The sequence below is a fragment of the Acomys russatus genome, chromosome 1 (genome assembly GCF_903995435.1).
Source record: "Acomys russatus chromosome 1, mAcoRus1.1, whole genome shotgun sequence".
Taxonomy (NCBI): Eukaryota; Metazoa; Chordata; class Mammalia; order Rodentia; family Muridae; genus Acomys; species Acomys russatus.
Window position 1 is genome coordinate 46,620,021 of NC_067137.1, and position 19,809 is coordinate 46,639,829.

The following is a 19,809-nucleotide window of genomic DNA, read 5'->3' on the forward strand; positions in this document are numbered from 1 at the left end:
ACATTCTTAGCCTTTCATTTAGAGGAAACTAGGGGTGTGTTTATACATTCAAAAGAGTTACCGAATGGTTACAATGATGTTAGGTCACAAACAGAGGAAGGCAGTAAAGGGCCATGAATGGGGCTACACATGTCCCAGTATGGCTTGACCCTGGGCCTGGGACATTCCACCTTCTCTGCATCACTGAATCAGCTAATCACTTTTATAGAAACTTCAGTGTGGGTCAGCTCTTTCCAGCAACTTCCACTCCTACCTACAGACCAAACCTCCTGGTCATCTACAATACCCCACTTCTACATCTCCTCAGGGAGATAACCAAGCCCCAGAGGAAACCTGTTTCAGGGCTCCCCAGAGCAGTCATGTCTTCTCTGCTGAAGCAATGACTATGTTCACTCAGCATGGAAAAGGAGCCAGTATGATGGGCACCGTTGTGGGATTAAGTATTTTCAGTGTTCCCTACTGAGGAAGAAAGAAAGAAAAAAACAAAACAAAACAAAACAAAAAAACCCCACAAAAACAAAAAGCAAACAAAAAAAAACCAAGCAAAAGTCTATTTTTAAACTCCATGTTAAAAGATCTGCAAATCCAGAACCCGCCCACCCCCTCCCCCCACTACTAGCAAAATGGACACACAGGCTTCCCAGTGTGCAGGATTGGCAGGGCTGTTGGGCTACTCCTCTTCGTGTTCTTCTTAGTGTAAGATTGGATGAGGAGCTAGGGATGACAGAGAATGAGCCTATAGGATCAGAGAAAGACAAGATGCAGACTGGGTAGAGAGGGTTGTCTTCCATTTAAACAATAGCTCTGGAGCACAGATGTATGAAGCTTGTCCTAGCAAGGAAAGAAAGCCTTCTGGGTGGTACTGGCAGGCTGCAATCTGCTGCAGAAAGCCACAGTGACAGGGAATGCCAAAAGAAAAAAAAAAGAAAGAAAGAAAAAGAAAAGAGGTTTTACACATTTATAATTAACCTTTTTAGTTCTAGCATTCCGTTTTCTGGAAACATGATTCAGGCAAATATGGAGGGCTGGGCTGGGAATGGGAGGCAGTAAACAAATCATGTAGCCTTCCTGAATCTCTCCCCAGTGACAATGGACTAACAGGGTTAGGGTAGTAGACTCCTTTCCTGGGTGCCTGGCCCCAGGGAAAGTCTAACCTGTGTTTTCCTCCTTCAGAAAATGGTGTGAGAATAGCAGCTCTTGCTGTCCACCTCACAGGATGTTTCTAGTGACCAAGTCCTATGATAGGCGTGACTTGCAGACACATTTGAAGTCTATCGAGTCAGATAGACAGTCATAGAAGATGATAGATAGATAGATAGATAGATAGATAGATAGATAGATAGATGAAGATGGAAGCTAGATAATACAAAAGGGTTGAGTCCTCCTCAAATAAAAATCTACATCCACGTCCTAGTTCTCATGGAATTTAGTTTTCCTAAATCCATAAGTAACTCTAAAATTTAATCTGGCTAATTGTCTTGGTCCTAAAAGTGAATAGTGTTTGGTGCATTCTGGGGAGGAGATGGAAATGCTCAGCCATGCTTCTTTTATCTTCTTTTGCAAGGTGAAAAGCCCACTCCTTGTCACTGCCCACCAATGTAGATTCCAGCTTTGATTAGACAGACAACTGGTCCCCAGCATCCCTCGTTCCAAAGAAAGTCCTGAAGTAGCCTCAGGAGACATAGCTCCATCTGGAACCAGGCCTCCAGTTTGTGGCCTCAGTCTGCATGCACACAGCAGGCAACTTGGAAGTCCGTTTATTGCACTTAAAAAAAAATCATCTAATATGTCCCTTTCTTCTCCTGTGGTATTTGCCAACTTCCAGACTCCTAGAAATCCTGGATATTTGCAAGTTCTCTAAACCAATCGTATGGAGGATGCTTGAGGAAGCACCCAGTTCCTTCTTCTGATAACCACAACGTGTCATGTGACACCAACACAGCCCCACAACATAGCTTAGTGTCTTTACTTTATCTGCCAACATCTACATTTTCAAGGTGCCAATCATTCGCCTTTTGTTACTTAGGTTCTTTTTAAATTAATTAATTGTTACCCAGTTGCTTCAGGGCTCGCATAAACAGCTAACCAAACTCTCACTCGAGGCAGCCGTTTCGCTTTCTGCGCTTGTTGTTTTTGGCATTGGGTCAGTTCTATGAACTTCTGGTGTCCAACTGGTAGGACCTGAAACTCTGTGTTTAACAAGTGCCTGTAGTCAAAACAGTTGGCGTGTGCAAGCAAGGGGAGCTGGTACTGACTGCAGCCGATCAGCCGTCGGGTCGGGCCGTGCACTGTACAGAATACCGAATCAGGTTGCTCTGTTGTGCAGCTGGGCTTTTGTTGTTGTTTCGTTGTTGCGGACTTTTTTTTTCTTCTCTCTCTCTCTCTCTCTCTCTCTTCTCTCTCTCTCTCTCTCTCTCTCTCTCTCTCTCTCTCTCTCTCTCTCTCTCTCTCTCGTATTTTGCGATGGCATCTGTGCTAAAGTGGATCACTTCAGGTTTCAAAAGTACAACATTGTTTACAGTCGCCGTAGCATCAGATTAAGTTGGCAGCCCGAGTCAGTCTGTAAGTGGTTTTAGTTTACATTTCTTCTTCTAGCAGGCTGTTTTGCATAATTTTGCTGATCCTGGGTTATTTATAGACTTTTTTTTTTTTTAAGAAACGGGGATGTATGCGAGTTTCTGTTCCAACTGTAGAAAGTGAAATTCTTTTCTACGCTGACAGAAGTGGCACTGAAGGTATGTGCAGCACAGGCCGTTATTGCTCGTGAAAATTAATTCCTCGGAAAGGTCACCTGATAGTGTTCCCCAGCCGCCGATGGCAGAGCCCTGGTGGCTGTCTTAGGTCGAGTTGTTTTCTTTGGGTTGTCACAAATGGAGTAGAATGAAAGTGATGATGCTATTTCCTCTGGGACGCTCAGAAAGGCTTGGGTATTGTTTCAAACCTCCGAAAGGAGTTTGCTGTGGTTGTTTTCTCAAACTCACGGGAGCAGTGTCATCTGGTGACCTGCAGCCTGTCCAGGAGCCAGTTGGCAAGTGACAGGGTCACGGGGGAGGGGGGCGGAGGGGGGATGGGATGGCAGCAGGATGGCGGAAGGGAAGTTGGGTGGTTGGGAAGTTTGTTCCCACTGAAATGAGTGTAATACTGAGGTGTTGACAGCAGTGAAAAGAACGGCTACCAGCCACTTGCTGCAGGGCGTGCTCCCTCACACGTGACCTGGGCAGATTATGCGGCACTGGGGGCTCCCAGGCAGGTTGGAGGGGGAACTAAAACTGGGCATGTAAGAAAATGCTGCGCCAGAATTAGCACTCTATAAAAAGGGTTTTCCATAATATTGACTAGAGCCTTTGGCTAAAAATTGCTCTGCCTTGCCCACTGAATGGCTGCAAACTTAAATCAGCTCTTGTCGGCCTACCTAGAGCACCCCCTCCATCTCCCAGGCTGCTGCTCCCGGAATCTGCATGGGTAAGTAGAATGCTCATCAGCGTAATGAGTGTGGAGTCCCAGCCTAACGGTCCAGGAGAATGCTGGAAATGAGACACTTCATTGTGCAGCGGGCTAAATATTTTAAGTGAAACAAATCAAAAAGGAGGGAGAAAGCAATAAACAGCATTCAGGCCGGCTAGGGGAAGGACTTCAGAGGAGGCAGGGCGCTTTCATCGCATAAGGGGGTTCCACACAGCTGCTTCCAAATACCACTGTGACCCCAACTTTTTACATGAGAAAAGACAATGAAACAGATATTTCCAAAGTAGTAAGCACAGTTATTAAGCCAAAGTTGGACCTTGTTACAGCCACTTTACTGCTAAAATTTCTTATTTCTCTTGCATGTTTCACACATCCATATAAAAGTGTAAACTTTTTTTTGTCTCCTCTAACCTTGCAGTGTATAATGACAAAGCTAGCCTGCTCAGGTCTTCTACCATCTGGCCCATGCCCTTCCTTCCTTCCTTCCTTCCTTTCTTTCTTTTTCTTTTCTTTCTTTCTTTTTTTTTTTTTTTTTTAATATTTTTTCAAAGATTTATTTATTTATTTATTTAAAATGTTTTTATTAATTCATTCATATTACATCTCAGTTGTTATCCCATTCCTTTTATCCTCCCAGTCCTCCCTCCCTCTCATTTTCCCCCTACTCCCCTCCCCTCTGACTGTGACTGAGGGGACTTCCTCCCCCTGTATATGCTCATAGGGTATCAAGTCTCTTCTTGGTAGCCTGCTATCCTTCCTCTGAGCACCACCAGGCCTCCCCACCAAGGGGATGTGGTCAAATATGGGGCACCCGAGTTCATGTGAAAGTCAGTCCCCACTCTCCACTCAACTGTGGAGAATGTCCTGTCCATTGGCTAGATATAGGCAGGGGCTCGAAGTTTACTGCATGTATTGTCCTTCATAATGTTCTTCTTGTAGGTTTCTAGGACCCTCTAGATCCTTCTATTCCCCCATTCTCCCATACTTCTCTCACCTAGAGTCCCAATAGAATGTCCTCACCTCTATCCCACTTTCCTGGTAAGTGCAGACTTTCATGGGACATGCCCCTTGGGCTAGTGTCCAGATATATGTGAGTATATACCATTTGAGTCTTTCTGCTTCTGAGTTAACTCACTCATTATGATCATTTCTAGTTCAATCCATTTGTCCACAAATTTCGGGAATTCCTTGTTTTTAATAGCTGAGTAGTATTCCATAGTGTAAATGTACCACAGTTTCTTTATCCATTCTTCTACTGAGGGACATTTAGGCTGTTTCCATGTTCTGGCTATTATGAGTAAGGCCGCTATGAACATGGTTGAGCATGTGTCCTTATTGTGTGCTGGAGCATCTCCTGCATCCCCTTGCTTTCATAGAGGACTGAGGATTGGGAATGTCAGGCCCAGCATCAGTCATCAAACCTCACCTGCTTGCTGCTCCGTCTACAGTGGGCATACTGGCTCCAGTGTGATGCTAAGCAGCCTTGTCCTGCCAGGTGTAGTGGTGCATGCTTTTAACTACAGCATCTGGAGTAGGAGGTACGGTACAGAGGCAGGCAGATCATCTACGTGAGTCCAAGGCGCAGCCTGATCTGCACGGCGAGTTCCAGGCAAGCTAGGACTATATATTAAAATCTTGTCTCAACAAACAACAAAAAAAATTTTAAAAGGAAACTCTGTTCTGATTACATCCATTCTGCCTCCCATTCAGCATGTGGGTGGGAGCCCCATTCTTCCTCTCTGTCAGGTTGGTAGGGGTGAGCGAGGCCCATATTTTGCAGGCGTTTGGTTTGAAGTGTGTGTGTCGGCTCTGTGCATGTTAGCCACCTATAATAATGGAAGGTCCAGGTTCACTATACATAGTCTTTGGCCACCTTGAATGACGAGAAGGCATGGAGGGGACATACTGGTCTTTATGTTGGAATGGAGACATGACAGCAGTGCCGAAGGGACCCCAAGTTGTTCTATTTCACATTTTTGCAGTCCATTTGGCTCGGCCCTTGCACCTGCTGTACCTAGACCTGGGAAGATACTTGCTCAGCTCTGCCTCCTAGAACATGTCACCCGCCAAGCCCCTGTCAAACATCAACTTGTTTATACTGTTTTCATTTTGGTTCTTCCACCTTGACATAGCTCAGTGACATATCCTCTACTCGTTGCAACTGTGCCTGGTCCCATAGTGGCAGTGATCCTCTGAGTCTACCTCTGTTGCCCCAGGAATGGTTCTGCTCACCCATGGGGACTGGCTGGGTCCAAGCTTTCCAAAGGACCTGGGGACAGACGGAACCTGGAGGGCATGTCAGTTCCCAGTGGTGGCAGCATTAGACCAGGTGCTGAAAGTGTGTTCATCAAACTAGCGAGAGTGCTGGCGGCTAGCTACCTCACTGGGCCATGAATCCACCCACTCCACCGGTCGTCTTTTCCTGGAACCACATCAGTGATTTTTTTTTGTTTTGGTTTGGTTTTTTGTTTTTGTTTTTGTTTTTGGTTTTTCGAGACAAGGTTTCTCTGTGATAGCTTTGGCTGTCCTAGACTCTGATATACAGGTTAATAAGAACCTGTCAAAGTTAAGAGGGAAACCAGGAAAAGAAGTTGAGTAAAGCAGTTGGCTACTTGCAGGCTGTGGCTTGGAGTCACCTGCTCTGTGTCCATGCCTCCAGCACAGGGTTGCAGAGGAGCAGGATCTGCCGGAAAACAGCACCTAGCTGTACCCACTTGAGCCTCAGCATACCTTAGAGTGGGGAGGGCAGTGCAGCGGGGCCACTAGGAGTTCTCTACACTCCAGTGAGGTAAGGGTAAAAGGCTTTGGAGCCGACCCAGCTGCGTTAGTTAAGGCTAGAGTGTAGTTCAAACAGCTGAAACTCATTTTCTTACAGTTCTGGGAACTGAACACCAAGATGGAGGTGCTAACAGGGCTGGTATCCCCTGAGGACCCACAGGTGGCCACACCAGGCTTGCTGCCTTCTCAAGGTGCATCTTCTGAGTACTTGTTGCTGGTTCCTCATCCTTTTTAATAAAAACCCCAGTCCTATTGGATTAGGGCCTTTTCCTAAAGGCCTCTTCAAAGGCCTAACTCTACATATGGTTGCACTTTCGGGTACTAGAGGATTAGAGACTTAACATAGGATGGTGGGACACACACTGTTGAACCCATAACACCAAAGAGATAAGTTTGGTCCTGTCTCAGGTGCAGCAGCAGCCCCAGGAACTCCATGCAGCCACCTCCATGATGTAGAGGTCAGATTGTGTGGGTTTGTTCATATGTCTGTAACTAGGCATAGGGAACAGGAACAACAAGAAAAACAAAGCAAAACAAGCAACCCCACTCCCCACCCCAAAAATATGTCTTTTAAAGCCACAGGGAAAAGCCCATAATGGCTACAAATATCTAAGATACCTTTTATAATTCTCACCTTAGAGACTCATTGGTCTTAAGAGACATGTATACAGAGGAAGCTGGGGAGAACAGCTTATGGACTGGTGGGCTCCAGAAATTATTCCGTAGACTTTCCTGGCCTCTTTCTTCCAGCACCTTTCTGGCCAAATTCCCTAATCTGTTCACAGATTCATTTGTATAACCTTCTCAGTGACTTGCCAACAATTACATGTGTGTTTGTTTAGTTCTTTTGTTTTCTGTTTTTAAATCTGCCCTTGGGTTCCTTGGATGTTGGGAAAGCAGCCTACGGTAGATGAAGGCAGACAGCTATTGTGGTCCATTGTAATCGCTACTCTTTTTTTCAATGGCCTGCGGCCTGGCTGTACCAGTTCTGTCAGTCTGTCCCCTGCTGGAGAGTATCTTTGACATCGATGTGCCACTAAGAGCCAACAGGTGGCCACTTTGCAAAATGTGACCCAGGCCTTTTCCTGTTGAAGCTCATTCTTTCCCAGATTGTTTCTGGACATCTGACCATGTCAGAGCCCAGAGATGCTGTTCTCAGAAACCCCATTCGTAAGATGGAAGCCTGGGGACTAGTGAGGAGAGTGCCACACAGGAGTTAAACACAATCTGGCCCCTGGTCTCCTCCCAGATTGTGGTAATTACACAGGTCCTGGGTGGGATGGGAGGGATTCCCTTGCCGCTATCTGGTTGCCTGTCCCCAAACAGAAGCTCATCGCCAGGTCCCTCCTTGGTTTGACAGGCCGGTTGCCAAACATTGGCAAAAATGGTATTTTTGTTGTTATTTCTAAGTTATTTAGTTACAATCTTAGAACCATTTGTTTGTGTAAGTTGTCTCTCTTGCTTGCTCTCTTTTGCTTTCTTTTGTTTTTCAAGACAGGGTTTCTCTATATAGCCTTGCCTATCCTAGAACTCAGTAGGACTAACTCAGAGATCTGCTTGCTGCTGCTGGGATTAAAGGTGTGCACCACCACCACCTAGCTCCAACTTTGCAGCCTGTTTTACACGTCAGATCTCAATGCTCCTCTCTCAGCCCAGGAGCGACAGGTCTGGTAGCATCAGTAGGTAAAAGCACTGGGGTTCAGGCTCCAGCATTGCATGCCTTGAGTTCTTTCTATTCACTGCAGCTGAGTAGTGTACGCGTTGGTGGCCACTGATGGCTAGGTGGGGAACTAGAAAATACCTCATCAGTATAACACTTCTTGGAGTGATAAACGACGTTTTTGAGAGAAGAGCTTCTGTGTGAGGCTTGTGTCAGTCACTCAGAGGATGATTACCAGGAAGATGGGCCAATGGCATACCTACCCTGGTACAGCCACACTTGTAGAGAATGCTGTTTATAAGTCACGGTTACTGAGACATGGTCGGGGCCTATTTTAGAAGAGTGGCACTTGGGCAGGCTTCTCAAGTTTCCAGGTGGTAAATAGATTCATCGATGGATTAAGTGTGTCAACAGGCTGGAACAGTGGACTGAGTCCAGGAAGGTGACAGTTATAAGAGGGTACCCAGGAGTTGACACAGCTTGACAACAGTGTCATCTAAGGCTTAAGAGTGGGGTTGTAGGAAAAACAAACTAACAAACTGAACCTCCACTGCATTGATAGAGAATGGACAGCCAGGAAACTGAGCGGAGTTCGCGGAATTGTGTCCCCTTCCTAATTCCGCTTTGTGAGAAGTGCTGAGAGCCTGAGAGAACCTAGGACAGGACAGGAGTGGAGACCGTGGTTTGTGAGAAATACCTTTATTTAAAAGGTGGTGGCTGGGAGTGTTTACCCCCGAGGAGGAGGTGGGGCAGATCCAAGTTCCCTGATGAGCCTGATGATGAGAGTGGGCATGGACGTGTGAGTGTCACGGAAGTATGGGAAGGGCAGCTGCTCAGTGCTGTCCACTCTCACCATGTGGTGGTCACTGCCTTGGAGAGCAGCACCTTGACAGCCCGCAATGTTTGGGAGATGGGTCTTCTTATATGTTTAGATCTGATTGCTCTAATTTCAAGCTGTAACGCCTGGGTCCCTGGCTAGCTTTGGACACTTGACTTGGAAGTGGCAGCTGTGTCACAGAGGGTGGTTGTATCTCAAGGTCCCATTTGCCAATAGCCAGTAGAACCTGCCTGCAATGAGTGTTCTGCAGGTGGGTTGATGTGAGTTTGAGGCCAGCCTGGTCCAGGACAGCCAAGGCTACACAGAGAGACTCTGGCTCAAAAATCAAGCAAGCAAACAAACAAACAAAAGCATTAATTAAAGCCAAAATATGCCCCAGCAGTATAAAGTACACTAGCCACCTGTCACCGGTGTGTAACAAAAGGAGACCCTATTGCTGACTGGGAGGATGCATCGTGTTGCCTAAGATAAAGTGACACTTCTTCAAGGACCCAAATTGGCAGTGTTTTGGGAGCTGCTGACTTAGAAGACCAGTTTGCTGTCTCCTGCTGGCTGCCTTAATTACCTTAACTTAAAAATTACCTCTTTTAAGCGGCTTCAAGCAGGGTTTTGCAGGTAACTCTCAGTTACCTTAAAACAGATTGTTCTGCTTACAGCTTGTCCTGGACTTTTATCTTCTGCAGGGATTTTGCCATTATTGTTGCCTAGGTGAAAAGCTAACTATTCTAAGTCATGTTGTGCGTTTCTGTCTACTCTGTCTAGTTCTCTGTAGTCTCAACGTTTCTTTACTCCACAATAAGAGTTCATACCCACTGTGCAGTTATCCTCCTCCTCCTTGCCACCTACAGTGCCCGACAGCTGCTGATCAGTCTGTGTAGGGGTCTGCCTCCTCTGGACCTCGCATATAGACAGGAGTATCCAGTGTATATGGCCTGGTATGTCTGGCTTCTTTCATTTCATGGTGTTCTTGACATATACAGAACACATCTGTATTCTGGCATACATCAATCATACTTCATTCTTTTCTGTCTATACTATGGGTTTTGCTCATTCACTTTTCTATTGATGGGCCATTCTACCTTTGACCATTCTTTTTAATCTTTAGGTTTATTTATTTTATTTTATGTGTATGAGTATTTTGTCTGTATGCATGTCAGTATACCATGTGTTTGCCATGCTGCCAGCAGAGGCCATTGGGTCCCCTGGAATTGTAGTTACAGATGTTTGTGATCCACCATGTTGGTGCTGGGAACTGAACCCTGGTCTTCTACAAGAGCAATCCCTCTTAACCCCTGAGCCATCATCTTTCCAAAGGATTTGTTCTTTTTTTTTTTTTTTTGTAAAGACATGGTTTCTCTGTGTATCCTTGGCTGTTCCGGACTTACTTTGTAGACCAGGCTGTCCTCAAACTCACAGTGATGCGCCTTCCTCTGCCTCCCAAGTTCTGGGATTACAGGTGTGTGCTACCATGCCTGGCAGGATTTATTCTTGAGGCCTAGAGTTTGGGTTTTTTAAATGTTTGGTTTTTTGAGACAGAGACTCTGTATACCTGGCTGCCCTGGTACTTGTTATGTAGAAGGCTCGCCTTGAACTCATAAAGACTGCCTCCTGAGTGCTAGGATTAAAGGTATGTACCACGGTACCAGGTCCCTGTTTCCAGTTCTTTGGAGTATATACTTCGGAATAGAATTTTTGTGTCATATGCTGATTCTCTTTAATTAAGAAAATCAATTGTAGTGAAATACACTTAATATAAACTTTACCATCTTAACTACTTCTCTGTTTGTCAGGATTTCACTGTGTAGCCCTAGCCGACCTGGAGCTCACAGTGTAGAACGTGATGGCCTTGAATTTGGGTGTGCAAACATCTGCTTGTTTCTGCCTCCTATGTGTTGGGATCAAAGGCTTCTGGCCCAGCTCAAAGGTGTCATTATACTTAGTGCCATCATATTGCTTTACAGTCATTGCTACCACCCTCTCCCGAGCTCCTGGCTTTGCAAAACAGGCACTGTAGCTACTAATAAAAACAAGGAGCTCCTCCTTTCCCCAACTCCTGGCAACTGTCATCATTCCCTGTCATGCCTGAATTTGACTACTCAGCTGCTTCCTGTCAATGCAATCCTACAGTGTATGCCTTTTCATGATTGGCCAGTTTCACTTGGTGTGATGTCTTCAAGACGCATCCATAGGGTGACGTGTCAGGATTTCCTTCCTTGTTAAGACTGAATACCACTCTGAGATAGCTAGAGGTGTGTTTTGTTTTTAATAGTGCATTTGTTATTGTGTTGCTTGTGTGGAGCTCAGAGGATAACTTGTGGAAACTGTCTTATCTCACCATGTGGGTCCTGGGGGTGGAATCCAGGTGTCCAGGCTTGACAGCAAGTACCATTACCAGCTGAGACTTCTTATGAGATGGTCAGTGTTGTCAACATCACACAATCTAGGATCACCCAGGAAGAGAGTTGGAATGGGATGTCGTCTAGATAAGATTGTTCCAAGGGCACACTTGAAAAGGACTATCTTGATTTTGTTAAGGTGGGAAGACTAGCTCACAGGGATCCCTCAGCAAGGGACCCTGAGCTACCTGAGAGCAGAGAAAGCCAGCTGAGCAGGAAGCACACACACACACATGCATTATTCTCTGTTCCTCCTTGAAGCTCCTATTGCTGTGGTGGAGTGTAACCTTGAACTGTGAGCCAAAACAAGCCCTTCCTCCCCCTGGATTGCTTTTGTCTGGGTATTTTATCACAGCGACAGAAAGCTATCCCGTTCCTTTGTACACACGCACACACGCATACATCGTGCACACAGATTACATGTGTGCTGTACTTTTGTATTCAGCTGTGAGTGCTTTTGTTAATTTCGTCTCTCAGCTCTTCACAGTGATGCTGCTTTGGACATGATACACGTATAGGTATATACCCACAAGTGGAACTGCTGAATCATATTGTAGTTCTATTTTAATAGTTTGAGGAACTACAGTAGTGGTTTTTCATTACAGCTATACTTTACATTCCAAACAGTAGTATACGAGGCCTCCATTTTCTCCGCATCCTGATAGGTTCCTCTTTTTAAATAGCCAGTCTAGTGTGCTGCAAGTGGTGGCTGCCCCCTTGTAGGAGGGATTTGCATTTCTCTAATGGTTCCTGAGGTGGAGCATCTCTGCATGTGCTCCCCTTAGCAATTTGTTTATCTGCTCTGCAGAACTGTCCTTGGCATGGCTTTGGATTGGGCTGCCCCTTCCTGTTTTTCTGTTTAGAGTTACACTTCCAAACCCGCTGTTCCTCAGAAACTACAGCAATGTAAAAGTTGCATCTTATTATCTTAAGCCACCTGTTGGCTGAGAACATAGGCCACCTACTTCTTCTGTGGGCACCTGGGGTGAAGAGAAAGAATGGGAGAGGCAGGACCAGAGCACCAGAAGAGCCAGAGTGCAGCAGGAAAGCTGGCCGTGGGAAGTGTCCACCTCTGACCTCCAGATCCTCCCGGAACTCTCAGCAGAGATACCAGGAGAGCTGTTCCTGTTCAACTCTGGCCAGAGTCAGGCTCCCAGGCCATGGGGCTGCTTTTTCATCCGCATTGAACTGTTAAGCATTGCAACATTCAGCAGACCTCTTCTTGGTAGTCCTCTGGGTGGGGGCAGTCAAGGAGCCTTTGACCAGCTGGCCTAGAGTCCAGAGGACAAAGCTTGCAGCTTACCACCAGGGAGGAGACTATCTCCAAGCCAAAGCTGCAAATGATCCAGAAAGGAGATCTGGCCAGTGGCTGGTCAGTCGCACCCAGTCATCCACATACCATTCGAAGAAACAGAACAGCAGACACCAAGCTCAGCTCTCTCTGTGGTCAGAAACAGATTAATTCTCCCTAATTCGGGGAAGAAGTTGCCTCTAAATAATTCTCCCACAGAGACTCCCTGCTCTGTGCTCTTACATTGTCAAGCTGGCTAGTTGTCATGAGACGGTCTCTGCGAGGCTTGTCTGGGTTGTGGGGCATGGTGTGAAATGGTCCTGCTTCCCCGCAGCTTGAGATCTTCTGGAAAGCTCTTGTCTCTCAGAGGTTTCCTTTCAATATGCCTTATTAAAAGGCAGGTGCTGCTCACCCAGAAGTGACAGAAAGGTCATCAGTATTAGCCAGGATTTTATAGTGACATTGGACGAGACCAAAAGGGGGGGTCCCTGTAGAAGAAAAAAAAAGAGGTCTCAAATGTCACAAAAGAAACCCAGGACAAGGCTCATTCAATACCTGTGGCTCCTCCCAGTGCTTAACCCTTCCCACTCCCCTAAACCTCTGCAGCCCAGGCTGGGCTTGGGTCACTTCTCCCTAGCCTCTCTTTTCCTAAATAACCCAGCCATCTCAGCCATTTCACAACTCTCCAGGTTCTTGGCCCCACTCTTGGCCTCTTGTCTGCAGCTCCTCTCTCAGTCCACTTGCGCTCTCTCTCTTTCTCTCTCTCTTTCTCTCTCTCTCTCTCTCTCTCTCTCTCTCTCTCTCTCTCTCTCTCTCTTTCCTTTTCCTCTCTCACACCCTACTTATACATAGCCCAGTTCAGTCTGGACTCTTCCAGATTCCTCTGGCTGATCTCTTCCTTATAATTACAATAAAACCCTTCTCAACCATACCTTGGAGCACTTATGTCTCCATGTTTCATTCATCAAATACACTGGCTTATTGTTTGTTTGTTTTTCTGTGTTGAGAATCACTCAGGGCCTGGGCATGTGTTCTGCCGCTGAGCTGTGCCCCCACTTCCTGTTTTTATTATTGTGGTTGTTGTTTTTGTTTTGTTTTTGAGACGGTCTCACTATGTAGTCTTGGCTGTCCTTGAACTTGCTACGGAGACAAGGCTAGCCTATAACAACTCATAGGAGATCCAGCTGCCTCTGGCTCCTGGATGCTAAGATTAAAGATGTGAGCCACAACACTCAGCTTTTCCTACCTTTTTTTTTTTTCCTTTGTTTTAGTTCTGTGTTTGTTTGTTTCTGTTAATTATAGTGGAAGTCACATGAAAGAAAATTGTCCCTGTGTCCCTGTGATCATGTTGAGGGTGGGTTAGAGCTCAGTAGTACTAAGGCTTCACATTAGGCCCAAGCTTAACCCAAACAGCAAAGCAAACTGTACAGTTCAGTGACGCGGGCCCATTCACATCACTCCCAATGGATATCCCCTACCCACTGCCCACCTTCTTATTTTCACGGTAGTTAGTGACCACTAGTCTGCACTCTGTTTCTTTAGATTTACCTGTTCTGGGTATTTCTTAGCTATCAGGACATGGAACCTGTGGCCTTCTGTGACGCTGTCTCTGTAAGGGCTGGCCCTCTTCCACAAGCTGCCTGTCCTTTGCCACAGTCAGGGAATATACATTTTCTAAGTATCTAGAATGAGAGCCACAGGTGCTGGCCCCCACCTACGCTGTCCCCCACCTATGCTGGCCCCCACCTACACTGGCCCCCACCTATGCATTCAAGGTCACCCACAGCTACACAGAAATTTCAACACCAGCCTGGGCTACATGAGAAATTAGCTCAGGGGGGAAAAAAACAACAACAAAAATCCAGAATGAATGAAAACCCTGCTGAAATGAATAGTGAAATTGTCCCTTGGGGATTTTTCCAATTATAATAATACTCTCTATTCTCATCAAAGCATATGGCCCAATAGGCACCGTCCTTTAGGATGGGCATTCCCTGTGGGGAAGGAGGGCAGAAAGTCTGGAGGCATCTACAGGCCACCCGGCTGGCAGGTTGGCCAGCAGCTCTTGAGAGCCAGCTGCTGTCCTAAGGACTGCAGGAGAAACCCCTGCCTTTAGAGCGCTCTCCTGAGTCTGAGAAGCTGCTTCTGACCACACCTCCTGTGTGAGATTCAGGGAAACCCATGTTCATCTGCCAAATTCACGATGCACCCCTGACTGCCCCGCCTTGGCCTTGTCTGTCTTGCTGCCTTTCCTCAATCTCATCTGGGCGTGCTCTCTTAAAGGGGAAGTGGAGCGTTATGACTGGCCGGGGCCCACAGCCAGGAAACGTCTACTAGGAGAGGGCCGTTGCCCAGCATGTCGTTGGCTCAGCCTCCTTATCCAAACGGCCAGGCTGCCTCTCCAGGAAGTGTAAGTGTGAACGCAGGGTATGGTGGCCTGCCACCCAGGATGGCGTGGGGCTGGACCGTAGGTCACAGAAGAAAGTCTGGCAGGCAGAGCATGCTGGCAGCCTATGGTGCATGCACTCGCAGGGATGAGCTTCTGTGTAGATCTGAGCTCCTGGTCTGTGGGCAGGAGCTACAGCAGAGACAGGGCTGAGGCAGGCGATGGGGACAGTGGCTGCCTCAGAAAGAGGTCAGGAGTAGGAGGCTCGGGACTGGTCTATTTTGGACAGCCCTTCTGGAGGCTCAAGCCTCGGGTCTGGAGAGAGGAGGAATGGAAAATTTTATAACACACCTTTGAGAGCACCAGGAAGCCAGCTAGTGTGTCCCCTACTTTTTTTTTTGCCACCCCCCCCCCCCACTCTGCAGCAATTCACGTGCAGCCTGAGCAGCGCTTCATGCCTTTGTACACTGGGAGACTGCTTTTCTCTGTTGTTTTCATATGCTGTCTCTGTGAAGAAATGCTTTGGGTCTTTTCAAATGGTGCACATGACTTGAGATTCATGGCTGGGTTCCTAGTCACTTATGGCCCCTCGGTTCAGTGTGTACACACTGTGGGCCCCATGTATGCCATGTCGGTTCAGTGTGTACACACTGTGGGCCCCATGTATGCCATGTGGCCATTCCACCTCTGTTTGTTAAGATTGGTAGTACGTGTGGCTTGCTTTCAAATTAGAATCTTGTTTCCTGCATGCACACGAAGCAGGAAAAGGAATAGTTCATGGACTCGCAGGCACCCAGCTTCTCACAAATGCGCCACTAGAGTGACAACTGTTGAAGGGAATACAGGCCTCTGGTAGATGGTAGGCTTCTTTCTGCCGCAGCTTTTTGTTTGTATGGTAGTGATGGCCGGTCCTAAGTAAAGTAATAAAAGTGTAGCTTTCAACAAAACAAGTCAGGTTTTTCTCTCCAAAAGAAAGGGAGAGAGGAAGGAGTGGAGAGGGGGCAGGAAAACGTGAGTCTCTGTACGCATATGTTGACAGGCATAACCACACCCTACTTCAAGACAACTTCCTGTTTGCCACTGCCAACTGCCACTCCAAGGAGAACAGACGTGGTTCCGTTAGTGGCTGCTGGGGGACCATGACAACCTGTTGGGTGAGTGGCTCTGAGTGACACTGGGAGCTCAGTGCTGAGGAGAGACTTTGTACCTTCTCTTGGAGGAGATCAGGGCCCTGTGCTGTCCAAGTGAGAGGTTGACACGGAAATAAAGAGGAGGTCGTCTCTCCTTCTCTGCCTGTGCCCTCAAGCAGTGTGCTCCCAGGATTCATGTGAATGGAAAAATTTCAGCTCAAGGGTAGGGAGAAAGCTGTGAACAATCTACTTAGCAAAGCTATTACCTGTGATTCTTAAAAATCCACCTTTTCATGCATCAGGGAATTTATACGGGTCTGTCTCCTGTGAGTTGGCATTGTGGCCGTCATCCTCACCTGTTACTGATCGTCCCATCATTCTTTATTTAGCAGTGAATGTAGCGAGGGCTCCCTGGGGCAGAACCTGTCCTCAGTGCCAGAGATAAACAAGACTCCTGCCCTTAAGGTGTGCCCATGTGTAAGACAGTGAAGCCAGCAGTTACAGCATTGCACACTGGGGGAGGGGCTCAGCGTGTCTGCAGCTTCCTGCCCAGATGCAATCTCTGATGTGGGTGGTGGCTCCCTCCTGTGTATAGGGAAAATGGGGTTCAGGGGGGTTAAATTATTAGCCCAAGTCACAGGGCTAATGAGTGACAGAGCTGGGATTTGAGCCCAGTTCTTTCTGATTCCAGAGAGTGTAGTGTTTGGTCTGTATTTGTGTTAACTCTCAAAGCTAGTGGAGCATGACCGTCACTTCAGAGCATTTTTTTTTTTTTTTTTTAAGTACAATTTGGAAGCCCTGGCCTTGCTGTCATAAAACTGAGGACACTCCTGGCATACCTCCCCACACAGAAGCCTGGGTACTTCTTTACCTCCTACCTTCAGGATTCATCTCTGTGAGCTATGGGCAGACCACGCCCATGGCAGCCAGGAGCCTTGGTGTACATAGCTTTACCCAGGGCCTTGGTAACCACAGAGTTTCTGCAGGGTGGAAGATAGACCTTCCCAGACCCCAGACTAGAGACTTGCTCTTCCGAGGGCAGCTGCTTTTCCTGGTTTGCTGACCTCTACCTGCAGCCAGACCTGCTATCCTCCTGAAAGTGCTAAAGCCTTTGCTGTCAGGTGTGGTGGCACACATCTATAATTCCAGCACTTGGGAGACTGAGGCAGGAGGATTGAGAGTTGGAGACCAGACTAGCTTAGATCGTAAGTCTCTGGCTCTAAACAACAACTCTCAAGTGAACAGAACAGCATTAAGTTTTTCTCTCCTTCCTACCTTCATATCTGTGTCTGTTTTCTCAGCTTTGCCCCTTCTGTTTGAGTGTGTTATAGTGCTTGGGCTGACTTTGACTGTTCTTTGTCTTTTTCAACTTTGTATGACTTTAAGAAAACCAGAGCCTTCCACAGGGTCCATCCTGTGTCCTTCCCTATCCCTTGTCATCAGTATACTAGTTATTAAGAAGTAATTAATTTTACGAAATATTTACAATACATTCCATTTCTTGTGGATTTGTGGTTTTTACTTACACATTTTCTCTGGTTGAGCTGACCCTCATAATTGTCATTTTCAATTGTCTTGTTTGTAGTTATTATTATTATTATTATTATTATTATTATTATTACTGTAAACAACACTGTTGAGAATGCTTTTAAACTATTTCCCCCCTTTAGGGATATTTCCTTGAAGTCTCTTTTTTAAGATAACATTACCAGATCACCAGATCAAAGGCTGTAAATGCTTTTACTTCCTGTTAGTATCTCTGGGGTACACTCCAGAAAAAAAAAAAATGCAATCCCTTAAAAGCGCCCGAGGCAACCATACTCATTCTTGTTCCTCATGAGTTTCTCGTAGCCATGCTGAGTGTCTGGTGAGAGCATCCCTGAAGGCTGGTGGAATTATTTGAGGCCCTGGAAAATCCCTGGGACTCCCCAGATCCTACCCAGAAGTGACTGGTGCCAGAAATGTGCCTCAGTATAAAAGCTGAGCTGCAGGGACTAGGGGGGGGTGGGGGGGGGAGTGCCTCTATGCACAGAGATAAGGAGCGGCCTTCACTATCAAAAGGCACACAGAAACCCTGGGGCGGCTCTGAGAAGGGGAAACCTATTCTCCAGACTTGCTGGAGACCTTGCCTTTCTAATGTGTGGAGGGAAGGGAATATTCCAGGCAAACAACAGGAGGAAAGGGGCACCAGCTCCGGGACGCCCCTCCCAGATGCCGAGGCTAGTATAACCTTGGTCTTCATTCATAACTGTGCCCGACTCCCATAATGTCTCTTGTTAGAAAATAAGCAGACTCCGAGAGCTGCTGAGCCGGCAGTTGCTTGCACGGCACCTGACCAGTACTCAAGAAAAGGAGCTTTTGCTCTAAACTGAGTGAATGGTGTGGAATGACCAGATGGCTGAGAAAGTAGCCAGAAGCCTAAGGAGGCTGGGAGCTGACCCGACAGGAGTGGTGTAGGCCATTCAACCTGCGTGAGTCTGTGTCAAATAACTTAGTGCCTGAGGTAGCTTGTGGTAGCTGGTAGTGTGTAGGAGGCGTAAAAAGGTGTAATTAAGTCCTGTTTCTTTAAGGACCACCCCACAAACCACTGTGACTCTGACATTTGTTGGGGGCTGGGGGTGCATGTATTGAGACAGGGTTTCTCTGTGTAGCCCTGGATGTCCTGGAACCCACTCTGTAGTTCAGGCTGGCCTCGAACTCAGACACCCCACCACCACCACCACCACCTCACACCTGGCTCTGACTTCTTTTGATGAGGAACTCTAGCCTGGTTAAGGATTGGGCACAGAGGAGCTTCCATAACCATCCCGGGCACATAACGCCCTTGGCATGGCTCTGCCTGCCACTCCTGGCCGTTTCAACTTCTTGAGCCCTCTGCACCTTCCTTTTCCCCTCACTGAGGTAGGCAGATGCAGTGTCTTCCCTCCAGTCATAATGGCACCACATTGCGTGCTTCACTGTTAGTGCCAGGACTCCACCAACCACACTCTCGCTGTGGTCCCTTACATACTGTTAATACTAGAATACTTTCATGTGCTAAGAGCTCTACTACACACTTGACTTAACCTATAGCATTTAACTCTTAGAATTTAAGTGTCCTCTTAATATTTCCATTCTACAGACAAGGACACTGAGGTTCAGAGATGCAGTGCATCACAGAGCCAGGCAACAGCAAGCAGCTCTGGGGATGGGCATGGCTCTCAGATTCAGTCTTCCTCTGTTTCCAGTGCAGCTAGCAAAGGGAATGCCTTCCTCACTGCTTTGGTTACCATGGTTTCCTAACCAGGGGTACCTGCTCTATCTGCCTCCCCTTAGATTCCAGTTTCCTCTTAAAACAAAACAAAACTGCCTACATGCGTGCGGCTTTGTGCATGTCACAACATTCCTATGGAGATCAGAGGACAACCCACAGGAGTACGTTCTCCCTCTGCACCGTGTAGGTCCTGGAGGTTAAACTCAGGTCAGCAGGTGTCCCTGCCCACTGAGCTGCCTCACCAACCCATCCGGTTTCCTTCTGGATGGAGTTCCCTTTGGAACTCATTGCTTCCTTCATGAGAAATATCCTCACCTCAGTGGCCAAAGCAGAGAGAATCCAGCAATGAGACGGAGTGTAGGTGATGGTCTTCTCAGTGCCTACAGCTGAAGGACACTGGGCTGTCACTGTCGCACGAGTGAGACAGGTTCTGGCTTCTGCCCACATTGGCTCACACAGCCATGGAAGGCCACTGGTGTCTGTGGTGTCGCAGGTCTACTAGGACAGGCTTGGTTCCTTAAAAACGATATTGGAAAATTCCCAACAACTTCTTCCTGAAAACAGTATCAGGAGCAGCGCTAGATGCTTGCAGCTAACTCAGCCCTTCCTGGG

At 47.1% G+C, this 19,809-nt stretch overlaps 1 protein-coding gene across 17 annotated transcripts in view; it reads left to right on the plus strand.

The window, feature by feature from the left end:
• The window catches only part of Atxn7l1 (ataxin 7 like 1), a 228,262-nt gene that overhangs the window by 152,290 nt on the left and 56,163 nt on the right, over positions 1-19,809 (plus strand). The window contains exons 1-2 of one of the 17 annotated variants that reach the window (XM_051144830.1): positions 2,447-2,562; positions 2,657-2,735. The exons of 11 other annotated variants lie outside the window; for them this stretch is intronic. In XM_051144830.1, coding sequence (XP_051000787.1) covers positions 2,669-2,735 — 67 coding nt within the window. In that variant the 5' untranslated portion in view covers positions 2,447-2,562; positions 2,657-2,668. Of the gene's footprint in view, positions 1-1,788; positions 2,310-2,441; positions 2,563-2,656; positions 2,736-14,508; positions 14,839-15,457; positions 15,969-19,809 lie in introns of those variants that run through there. 5 more of the 17 variants (XM_051144872.1, XM_051144876.1, XM_051144880.1 and 2 more) reach the window with 5 other exon arrangements.